Source organism: Apis laboriosa, unplaced genomic scaffold (assembly GCF_014066325.1).
Source record: "Apis laboriosa isolate Shangri-la unplaced genomic scaffold, ASM1406632v1 scaffold1321_cov151, whole genome shotgun sequence".
NCBI lineage: Eukaryota > Metazoa > Arthropoda > Insecta > Hymenoptera > Apidae > Apis > Apis laboriosa.
Window position 1 is genome coordinate 2,212,158 of NW_025221248.1, and position 12,795 is coordinate 2,224,952.

The 12,795-nt window shown below is 33.6% G+C and overlaps 1 protein-coding gene across 2 annotated transcripts in view; it reads right to left on the minus strand.

Annotated features, from left to right (window-relative positions):
* LOC122720764 (cilia- and flagella-associated protein 298) overlaps positions 1 to 12,795 on the minus strand; it is an 87,763-nt gene that overhangs the window by 7,097 nt on the left and 67,871 nt on the right. Inside the window, exons 3-5 of one of the 2 annotated variants that reach the window (XM_043947717.1) lie at positions 11,110 to 11,397; positions 9,808 to 10,001; positions 6,570 to 6,889 (exon numbers count right to left, since the gene is read on the minus strand). The exons of the other annotated variant lie outside the window; for it this stretch is intronic. Coding sequence (XP_043803652.1) covers positions 6,570 to 6,889; positions 9,808 to 10,001; positions 11,110 to 11,397 — 802 coding nt within the window. The remainder of the gene's footprint in view (positions 1 to 6,569; positions 6,890 to 9,807; positions 10,002 to 11,109; positions 11,398 to 12,795) is intronic. 2 annotated transcript variants of the gene reach the window in all.

The window sequence follows — 12,795 nt, forward strand, 5'->3', positions numbered from 1 at the left end:
TGGTAAATCAATCGATGATTATGACTCGTTTTTGAAATTATTAAGGGATACGTCGTATACATTCTGTTCATGATTGCTCGATTCTTATTTTTAATATTAAATTTTTATTCGATAAATATTTATAAATATGTGAATGACTCACTGCGTGATATAAAATATATTACACAGAATTTGACTTTATCTAATCTTTAAAATTTATACCTGGGTATTTTATTTTAATTAAAGAAAAATTATAAATGGCAATTTGTGACATCTGAGATTTCTTCTGATTAAATATTAATTTATTGTAATTTTCAATTACAATATTAATGTAAGAATATATTAATGATGCAATTTATCCTTTGATATCCAGGAGTGGATGACCTGTGACACGAGGAATATTTAGTAAGCCGAAGAAAGTAGCAGAGTTTGCAATCGGGCAGAAGGGATAAGACAGAAAAGGGATAAGAGCAGAAAGAGGAGGAAATAGAGTGAGTTGTTGGAATTATAAGCTGGGGGGTAGAGGTGGTTAGGTCAGAATCGATGCCTGCGTCCTTACTTAGCCTCGCAAGTGACCTCACTCACGCATCTCATGTAGAGGTAGATTCATAGCTAATGATGGTACGTGTTGATTTCATCGTAGATTAATTATTCTTGGTCAGTTGAGAAAAATAAGTCCAAGATTATACTTTTTTTTATATGAAAATTATTCTTTTTAATCTTAATTTTAAAATTAAGACTGACATTGAGAAATTATAATAAAATTAGAATCTCAATTAAATATCTTTTTAAATTGTGTTAATCATTGTTCTCTGTTTATACATATATAAATAGAATGACACGTTTATATTAGCGCATCATGCTATAATAATTGAATTTAATGGATAATCTTAAACAAACACGTGAATGTGTATCCAGAAACAAGAGAGAACCTGGTATTGTCGTTTATGCATCGTGTTTCTGGTTGTCACAAATAAACTGATGTATGGTCTCGTATAATTTCTGATAATATACGACCAAGTTTGATTTAGATTAGTTAGTTTAACGAGTTGTAAATAGAGTTGAAGATTAACTAATGGAAAAATATAAATTACTATGAAAGTTGATGATAAATAATCACAATAAAAATTAAATTTAAACTTTATTTATAAGGGAATATTTCAATAACGATCGATTTTAAACTTTGAGTCGTGATAGATGCAAAGACACAACAATTTTCTATATTAAATGAAACTTGCAACTTTTCTTCTTCAAATTTTTGAATAATAAATATCTCAAAATTGGATAAACTATAATATTTTCATTAGACTTTCACATAATTAATTATTTGTAACAAATATGCCTCGATCTTCGAAAAAAGAATTCAATTGGGAATTAATTAATAGTATCGTGGTCAAAATTAATTATGCGCTGCACTTCGAATTCTGATACGTACAGAAGAGAAATTGATTACATCGTGGCAGGTAAATTGATCGTCGTGGGACACCGAAAAGCCGATGGGAATTTCCAATTAGCACCAATTCTAAAAAGCATTCGAATCTTTGATGAACAGATCCAAATCGAGCGTTGCCTCTTTAAGGCGCACCATTTAAGCAAAATTCAGACTTCGCATCAAAAATCGCTACATTGTTTTTGGTTTCGATTCGTGACTGGTATCGGTTCATTAAAACCAATTAAAATATCACCGAAATTCTACCGTGAATTTAAAAGATCGATTCAATTTAGAAATACGTAGAAATGAAACTTCAAAGGGCGATGAAAGTGTCAATTTCATGTCAAATTTGTTCCTGTTTTAATTCATTTTGAAACTTTTGGGTCACTTTGATATCGTAGATTATCTTGAAATTTCTAATATATATTGGCGATCTCTGATAAAAATAAAAATTACTCTTCAAATTAATTTGAGTGAAGCGAAAATTTCTAATAATATGTTCATTAAAATTTTGAATATCCTATTTGTATTAAAAAAGAGTTAATTTAACCCTTTATCGATTGATACGAAATTGTATAATTACATACAGAGAATAATAATAAAAAGTTGTTTAGATTTTTTACTTTGAGGTTCAACTACTTTTGAATTCGATTGTTCGCGTAGTTTGCACGACAAGTAACCGTGAGATACCCTTAAGGAAAAAAAACTCTTTGAAAGCTTCAGTAGCAGTTTTTGGCAAGCCGACAATGCTATTATCTTTCCCCGCTTTGTTCGATCATCTCCTTTCTGCACGATACCTTTTCTTTTTTTTTTTTTTTTTCTCAATAAAACTGAAGAGGTAACAATGAACCTGAAAGAAAAGGTTCTCTTCCCTCTGTTTTATCTCTAAAATGACGACTAAAAATTCGACAAACGTAATTTTCTTATATTTGTAAAATTTAATTTTTTAAAAAATTTAATTTTTACGGGTATTAAATTGGACATCAAATCTATTGAGAAAGAGAGATACCAATAATTAATTTAATTCTTCTTCTTCTATAATTTATCGGGCATTATTGATGATTATTTAGTTGTAATATTTAGTGAAATATTCTCTTTATAATAAATTACGTATCGAATTTCTATACCTTGGTTTCCCACGAAATCTCTGGTTTAATATCAGAAAACATATATTCACGTTCATTCATACATTGTGCGCGCGTACGATGAAGATGCATGGAAAGGAATTTCTAGATATTGCTTGGAAAATACAGAATTTTTCAAAAGGAAAGCTCGATTCGATCCTTAATGCATGATACACAAGAATAAATGAAAACATGATAAAATATGAAAAACTGTATATAAAAAATAAAATTAATTCATGTGAAATTTTCCATGGATATTCTTTTTCTCATTAGAGAAGTATTGAGAACTGTATAAAGTAACATAAGTTTTGAATCATTCTATAGTAATTCATCGATTTCACAGACTGCAAGACGCCACCTTGTTCGTTTTCCATTTAAACACACCCTCTATGGAAACATGAAACTCAGAGTGATGCTGAGATTTCATTCCATTAATAGTATATCTAGTATTGCAGTTACCAAGTTTTTGAGCATTTCATCAGCATGATGTTCCATTCCGTATCATTTCATCGTTATATTTTTCGAGAATAATTTTTACTGAATTCTTTTTTAAAAGAATGATATATGAATTTGATTGAAGTGTGTAAATTGAAGAAAAAGATTTAATATCTGTAAAGAGGATTTAATGACTACGATTATATTATATTTATCGATAAAGTGATAAATTTATTATACTTGTATAATTTATTCCTCTTTATAATAAAATAATAAAATATTCTCATATTTTTTAGATACTCTGTATATTAAATAGATGCATATTATATGATATTTTGTAGAATGATAATTTTTAACAAGTAAATTATATTATGACAATTATATGACAAATTTATGTAATAAAATTATTGATATTTTATATAGTTTGATGTATATCTTGAATAATATAACATATTTTCTCAATATTAATTGAATATTTGAAAATTTTTCTTGTTTTTTTTTTGTTCTGCATAAAAATCTATATAATCTACTCATGACAAAACAAATAGAATGAAACAATCATAATCAGACCAATATTATTAATTGAAAGATTATAATTTATTAATTTTCAAAATAATTCATTTAATCCAAGCCTATTCTAGAAATTAAAATTCTCATTTAATTGAGAAAATTTCGTGATATACTTTACTATATATTCTTACTTACAATCCCTCCCGAACAGTGAAAAATAAATCATAATTTCCGTTCATGTCAGCGCTCTCATATAATTCTTTCGAGTCAAAGCACCCTTCCATTTATAGCTCAGCTCGGGAAAAACTCAGGCGACTCGTAGTCTGGCAAATAAAGTTTCCTATTACTACGTCAACTGGAACTTCCACTATTTACGCGAACTGCGTAATTTCATACTTTCGTAATTTCACCACGAAGATCGAGCAAAGAATCGTCCAGTTTTCTCATCTCAGTTAGGGAGTTATAATCGACGAGGAAGAAAATCGATGAAGATTAACGTTTCTTAAGAGGAAACTATCGTGACCATCTATTATACAAGACTTTGCAAATTTATGGGATGTATTTTTGAGATTTAAAAAATCGAAAAAAGAAGAATTCGACGATTGTTGAAAATAATCTTTTCGATTCTTTTTGAATTTAAGATAAATATTGAATTCATAAATAAATATTTTATTATTTTAATGGAATAAAATTTTCTGTAATTAATTTTGTTTAAGTTAAATAGAATGGAAAGTGAGTAAAAAATGTTTTATTTAATAAAATAATAGAAAAATAGCCGGAATAAGTTAAATCTAAAAACTTTCCAATATATAATTTTACTCTAATTTCATTCTTCATCAATCCACAAATTCTCACATTTCCCTTTTTCTAAAATTAAAAATAAAAAGAAATAAAATTTCTTCAGAAACAGAATTTTTCCAATTTATGTCAAGTCTTTCCAACACTATTACTCTATTGCAATTTCTCTATTATCCCACCAACTTATCAAAAATTACCTCCATTCAAAATATTCCCTTAATATTTCTCTCGATCATCCAAATCATGATGATCAAACATCATATGATGCAAGTATCATAAATGTAAACCAAAAAACGTCAACCATCGAGTCAAACTCGAACCGTCTGAAACTGGAGAGACAGATTCGCTTCAGATTCGACACTTCGATAGACACGAGTTTAAAAACTGGCGTACAAAGGGTTAAATCGTGTACAGGAAGTAAGGACCGGATCGATCGTTCGTGAAATTTCGAAGCTCTATAGATCCGATTCGGTAGAAGGCTAATCGAATTCGGTGCTGCAGCGTTCACGTTATCCTGGTGATAGGATATCTTCGGTTTGTCGCGGTCCAACGGTGAAATTGACCGCGTAATCATCCGATATCGACGCTTTATCGAGCTCGGTGACCGTGCACTGTGGATATTTATACACGATACCGTGTTTTATGCCTGTTCTCGGGCACAAAGGCCGCTCGATAACTGTTTTCCACCACGAGGACTCCTTCCCATTCGACGCTCTCCGCATCCGGTTTTTTGATCACCAGTCGGAGGAATCTCGGATGATGGTTTCACGGTGATCGAGTCGAAAAGCGTGCGAGTTAAATGCGAGGAACGTGAAGTTTCGAGGAGGGGAGGATAAAAAACGAGGATAACGTTTTTGCAGATTTCTTGATTGATGGTGGAAACGTGTTGGATGTTGGATCTTGCTGGCGGTGTAATTTTTTTAAAGTTTACATCGGAAGGGTTGTATCGGAATTCGATAAAGAAATTTTCTTTATAGATGATGCGGATACAATGGTGATGAATATTTTGTTCCTTTTGTAAAGGAAGGAATATTTTCTTGTATCGAATATAACAGTTTTCGATGGAAGAATTTTTTTTCTAGAAAATAGAAAGGGAAAGATACACAATTCTTCGTGACACGCGTCAATAAAAATAATATTGTCATACTTATTTCATCGATGCGACAAAACGATAATATAAAATTCATCAAGGAATTCAATCTCTATAAAGCATCTAATCCACTTTAAAGTCCTCGTATAGAAGGTTGTTGCAAGCAACAATGGGCGTAATTGCGAACATTCTGCAGGATTATAATTTTCCAGGTTTCCTATTTTCATTCGATGAATAGAGGGAATTATATAGTTGGCGTCAGTAGTTCGAAGTTTCCGTCAAATGGAACGGCGAAAACTTTTAAAGAACATCAGCTTATGAATTTCTTCAAACCTTACGCGAAAAGGCAATTAAATGTTGCATAATCACAATTTGAATATTTCTATTCTGAGTGTGGCACGTAAGTAGCAGGGAAGTTTTATTCGATTATAAATCGTGTATAAATCTTGGTGTTGACACATTTTTTTTTTTTTTTTTACAGAGGAGGAGTAAATTGCCAGGAAAATTGCTCATGCACGATCTCGAAATCTCGTTGTTAAAACGATTATCTGCTTAGAATTAACGATTCTTTTAAAGCACCTATTTTCTGCTGCTAGATTGACCAGAAGCCCCGGCGGTTTCAAATAACGCGATATTCTGAATACCAAGGTGAATCGCCTAAAGCCATCCAAGTGTCCCATTAACAACGTTTATTTTCGTTTGACTGAACCCTGATCATTAGCTGTGGCTAGTAACATTATTACTCGTAACAGCGGGAATAATGATATTCAATGTGAAATGCGCCCTTTCGATAAATTATATTTTCGATTATAAAATATTCTATCTGTACAAGAAATAGAAAAAAACATATGGAATATCTATTTTTCACAAATATAATCGATCATTATTTTCTTCGTGAGAAATATATATAATTTCTAATTTCAACTTAATTAATTCGAATATCATCAAACTTCCAAACATTCCAAACAGAATCCTTTCAACTTCAAACTTCTTCGAACCAATTCTTATACCTTTCCACAAATATACACTTTTTTCTCCACGGAAAAAGAAAATTTTGCAAGCAGGACGAGAGGAGGCTAAGAAAAAAGAGAGAAACTAAAACACAACTAAAATAAAACACATAGGAAAGGAAGAAGAACAAAGAAAGAAAGAAAGAAAGAAAGAAAAGAAAATGCTTGAGATCTGTCGGGTTAACGCTTACCCCTGAATGGAGTACGAGTTTGGTATCCCATCCAGGCTTTCCCTGCTGATGTCGTCGGCCATGGCGACCTTCAGCTGATGCCCAAAGCTCGCTAGGTCTTCCCTGAAAGCCTCGCTGCCGGGCGTAAGGGCGCCGCTCGTCAGTGGCAGGGGTGTCGCGTTACTCCCTTCGCCCTCCCCGCCCTCCTCGCCCTCCTCCCCGCCCACGAGGACCACCTCGTCTTCGTTGTAGATCTTGAAGTAGGCGATGGTGAGATATATCACCGAGATTATGAAAGACGGTATCGGAATCGCCATCGCGTACACCAGATTCATGTACACCTGCGGGTAGATATCACGTCACGAATGGAACCACGTTGCCTGAACGAACGTCAACATTTTTGCTTTATTTCGCTATTTAGAGAAGAATTGTTGCGCGTGGACAAGCAGAGATTTTACGGAGGAGAGGATCGCGAAAAATTTATTGCACGGAACAACGTTTTGCCAGATCGTGGGTGGAATTTCCCCCTCCTGTTTTGCTAGATTTTTATCGATTTTTCGATTGGAAAGTAGCAATGTAGAATAAGGAAATTAATAGTTGGAAGGATTATTGAAATACTTCGTAAAAGTTAGCACTATAGTGTTGTTACTGTATCACGTTAACTCGTTGTGGACGAATACTCTTTCGATTTTGACTCTCGGTAAAAATAAATTATTGAATTAAAAATTACTTAAAGAATATACGTACTATTATTCTACGAATCTTTACTATAAATATTGTACATATTAAAACTTAATTTCATTTTATTTAAGCGACATTCGCAAAGTAATCTAAAATTACTAAACAATTACTAATAAAAAGGATAACAAAGATAACAATTCTTCCAAAATCTCGATCTTGTCACCACTAAAAGTATAATTAAAAAGGAGGAGAAAAATGAAAATCTATTCCATCGATATATATATATATATCTCATCTCTCTCTCGATCCATGTTTTCGTCTCAACTTTAGAATTTGATGGCGTTAAATATCGCATCTCGAGAGTGTCATTAATTTACGAATAATTGACACACGTAGCCGCGCCAAAAATGGCAAGCAGACAGAATCGACGATGTTATCGTCGCTTTATAAGAGTGTTCGTTCCATCCTTCTCCCTCTTTCAATCCTGTTTCTTTCCCCTTCTCGTTCGCATGGATTCAATTGGAACCGCGGCTGAAGAGCTGGCGAGCGAGAAATTTTCTTTTCTTTCTGGCCATGAGGCAAGAGTTTCATCGGTTCCCGTCTTTGTCGTCGAGCAAGGCATTCAGCCTACTTGAAATGCATTGTTGATCGCTGTGCAGGCGGCTACGTTTCCGTAAACGGAATTCCAGAGCCGGCGGAAAATCGTTTTCCACGCCGAGATACCGATGGATCCAACGCTCGTTTCATCTTTAAAAATTCAGGATTATTCGTCGAATCGCGGACGATTAATTTTTTTTTCAAAATTCTTCGAGTTTCTTTCGTTGCTCTTGTTTTTCTTTTATCTTATTCGATGCCCAATTCACGACATTCACGAGCCGAAAAATTCACTTCGTCACGCGAAATGTTGAGAACAACCCCCGATTTCATCTCCAAAAAGAACCAAATTGCCGATTCCGTTATTATGCAATTACATTTTGCGCGCTGTCTCGACTTTTCTGACTTTGTTTTTCGTCTTTCTCGATAACAACGAGGCTCTTTCTTTTTTCTTCGTTCTATTGTAATCCTCTCTGATTGATCTATTGTTGCCCTCTCTGATGCAATCAGACGGCTATCAATTACTCCGACTTCGAGGGTCTTTGTGCCCCAATTAAAACAGATACCGATCTCGGTTAATAATGAGCACTGTTACGTACTTTATACTCATTTACAGAGGGAGGGGGAAAAACAACGTTGTTGTTCCCCTGCATAATGTGCTATGTCCTCAATAGGCACCTGCAGTATCGATTCACGAAGACGGTAAACTTGTACGAAAGTCACACAACACCACTTTCGCGTGACTTGTACGTGCAAGTACCGGCGTTTGAAATTCAGTAACCTGGTTATACTTCGAACCGAAAGACACGTCACTGCAACTCGAGATTCGATCCCTCTCGATTTCCATAACGGCAATTGGCTGGAATTATCTTCTACTGTGGATAATAGATCAGAAATCAATATGGCATGTTACATCTCTTAAAAACGAAACTTTGGTGGAACCGAGGATTTATCGAGCAAAACTTATTCGCTTCAACTTTTGGCAACTTTTGATTCCAGAAGCTTTGGTATCTGTGAAATGCATCCAATTTGATCGAATATTTTGACTGTGGAGGTAGAAAGATATTTGTGAAAATTCTTGTGCCAGGTTTGACTTGATGTCTATTTGCTTCAGCATTATGTCTTTCATTTTATTCTATGATAATATTTAACGAATGATTTTTTAATTTAGTTAGAAGAGGTTCAAGGGAAGAAGTTAAGTTAGAGAAATAAACCTTTTGTTAGTATCAGATTGTAGATAACTTTTATGGAAACCAAGAAAAAAAAGAAAATATACTGGAATTCGAATTTGTGAGTCTCAAATCCGAAAGGAGCTTGGAAACTCTATCTTCGTTCCTATTTGCATTTTGGGATATACAGATCCCGATACTATATCTTACTTTTCAATTATATTTCCACATAAGATCAAGATTCAGGAAGAACTGTTATCATCTACATTTTTCATATAGAATATAATACCACGAATAGAAATCTACTTTCAATTTTTTCCATCCCATTCCATTAAACTTTCAAAAAGCAAAGAACTTAGAATGCAAACTAAGAACTAAGAAAGAATCCCTTTTTTTGATGCAAACGCGAAACAAAAATTGAATCATATATGAAATCATTACAGAATGTACGTATAGTATAAAAATAGGATAATTTACAAAAAGATATCACTCTCCGATCGTGATGATTTTTTAATAGATCGTCAAAAAGCTCTTTTTCGAAACAATTAGCTTAATTTTAATCAGCCTTATTGTTTCAGACAATAGCGATTAAAAAGCCTAGACTTAATCCAAAAGATTAAATCGAATTTTTATTTAATTTTGATTGGAATTAATTGATGCCAGATAATTTATTCAATTTCTAGTTTATATCTTATTTTAATTTTTGAATTTTAAACAACGAAACCTTCACAAAAAAAAAAAATCAAGAGTGGTACCTTTTCAAAAGTATTTACTTTTAAAAGTAAGAAAGGAAAGATAGAAAATTGTAGAGAGACCTGCCACATGTCGAGGTCGCTGATGACTATCCCGGGGTCCACTTTCGAGTAGTAACAGCTAAAGTTCTGCCCTATGATGGCGTACTGCCGGTAGAAAATACTGCAATTCAGCATTGGAGGGTATCCACAGCCTTTTACGTTGGGGAACAGCTTGGCCCCGATGAAGTACCACTCGGAGTCGTTGCCCATGAGCCCTGCGAACTTCGCCTCGTTATCATCCAGTCGCCTCACCATCTCGTCGACAAACATTTCCATCGAGGAAATGAAAATGGTGGACATTGTTAGTGTTGCTTCATCGAGCGACAGTGTTCGATTAATTCGAGTGTTCGAACGACAACGAATTTTGCTGTTTCGTTAGAGGTACGCTTTCGCTTTCGAGATCTACGCTCCTTGACATTTAGAAATTGAAATTTCAATTGTCGTGCGGGGTTCTCGATGATTTATATCGTTGCCATCGTTTGTCATCATTTTTGGAGCATGAGTATTTGGCTAGAGCGAAATAATTAAACTATGTCGAAGTGGAACTTCGTTAATCTCTAAATTAGAGACATGTCTATATTTGGTTTCTTTGAAATTAGTGATTTGTACTATAGGTTGTGCAATAAATTCGTTCGTGTTTCTTTATGTCTCTTCATGTTCTATATTGTTTTATAATTTTTTACCATTTTTAGAATAAATGAAATGTACGTCCAATTTAAAAATGAAAATAGGATTAAAAATGTGATGATTGTGTAATGTAAAGCTGAATTATATTTTAATCAAATTGTTTCTTTTCAAGGTATATGTGTATATTTCTCTTGCAAAGTTATTTTCAATTAATCCACTTAAGTACAATATTTTTTCGAAATAATGAATTACGTAATTAAATATCAAATATTGTTAATAAAAATGTACTTTTGTATAATAAAGAAGAATTTCTCTCGCGAATATATAACCCCGCATGACTTATTCAACAGAATATTATATCGATAATCATAATCATAAAAGTTTCTCAATCAACAGCGAAAGATTATCAATAAGAAAAGAGAAACTTCTCTCCATGTTTACTTTCATCCAATTAGAAAGAGAGAAACTTAAGAAACCTTCGTCATTCTTCTCACGTTTCCACCAAACGACACATTGTCCTATTATCTTCGAGCAACAATGAAATTCAACGTAGATACTATAACCAATAGTCTCACAAATACTTCTACAATAATTAATTACATTGACAATGATCAACGAATAAGACTCGAGCAAATTTTGTAAGATAATCTGGCTCGTATAATTGAAAACGTAACACCCGAGCACGTTGTTCTATACCTGTAGGAAAGGGTTTCGGCAGTCCTGCTTCGTCGTCCTCGGCGAAATCCTCGTCAAGGTCCTCGACGTAATCGTACTCCCTTAGGGAGCGGTCATAACGCGGTTTTCCCATCGTCGTGCTGTCTTCGTCATCCTCGACACCTCCTACCGCTCCGCCTCCCTCACCCTGTCCATCGCTATCCTCGGACGTATTAGTCGGTAGCTTGTAGTTGACGCGTATTTGCGTGCAATCGTACAGCTCCTTGGTGCAACCCTCTCTACAGGATGTCCATGAGCAGTTGCTCGTACCTGGACTCAACGGATCGTTCATGGGCTTTACGTTGATGAGGCGGCACTCGTCAATGACGAGGATTTGACGGGGAGCAGACAACGAAGAGATTAGATCACGACAGAGATTGGTGCACGCCGAAAAAATGATGATTCGATGCCGGTTATGCATAAGGGGGTAAGGGGTAAATAGAAGATCGAAGAGTTTAAATTCGAAGTTTGTGAAGGAAGTGATTTCCTTTTGGGGTGAGAGATGTTCGAGAGATTGAAAAATGCGATACTTGCGAATCTTTTTCTAATTTGCTGTTGTTTCTTCGAGTAACTATATTAAAATGAGGTATAAAAAGTATTACATCCTTTAAAATGGAATAATTTTTTTAATGTCGAAGCAAACTATTTGAATTTCTTTTTTTGAAATATTAGAATTAATTTACTAGATAACGTGCAAAGAAAAAAGTCTGATTCTTAACATTTTTATTTGAACTTATAATGAAAATTTGAAACATGTCTTGTTTAGATCTAAGTTAGGAATCTTAATGTATATATAACATAATATAAAACCTACTAATACACGACTTGAATTATCAAGATAAAAAAGTACTATTAATTATTTCAAATTGTAAATTTATTAAATAAATTTAAAATTGAAACGACAGCAAACTTAAGTTAAATTTAAGTACTTTTAATTTAAGTACTCATACGTTTATAAATTATATATATATAAATGTGATAAAAGATACAATTTTTCGACGTGCATCGTGTTAGACGAGGCAATCAGAGACAAACGAAGATAGGGGAAGTTGAGAGACACATAGGGAATAAGTGTCACGACCTAAAAGAATCGAAGCGCATAAATCGTTGAAAAAAAACAGGATCAGAAGACGAGAAGGTGAAGTTGACCAGGGAAGAGAAAAATGCACGGTGACTTCTTCGAGAATCTTGAGAACAAGAAAACTATAGCAAAAAGTTTTTAACATGGTCCCTGAGGCAAGTTACGAAATCCTTGCCCTGACCTCCTCTTCCTCCTCGAAACTTTCATGGAGGAAAACTCTAGCAATGATGTAGTCGTCACACCTTTTGGATAATGTCCAATTTCCGAAGTTTCATACGACTTTTTAAAATGCACGTTGGTTATTGATGGTTCATATGAGCAGGGTTCGAGTCACGTGCGCGGAACAGTGTGAAAATTTCGAAATTAAATTAATAAATTTAGCGAGATTTGTTCAATAAAAAATTTGTTATCGATGAATGGAAATTTAATGAAATAATACTTTTAAAAATAATGATAAATGGTAGTTGAGATTTTGAGTGAATTTTCAAATTGGAAAAAATTGAACGATTGATTCATCTCTGCATATTGTAATATTGCCATATAAATTATCTATTTTCGTAACTCAGGTAGAAATCTTAATTATCACT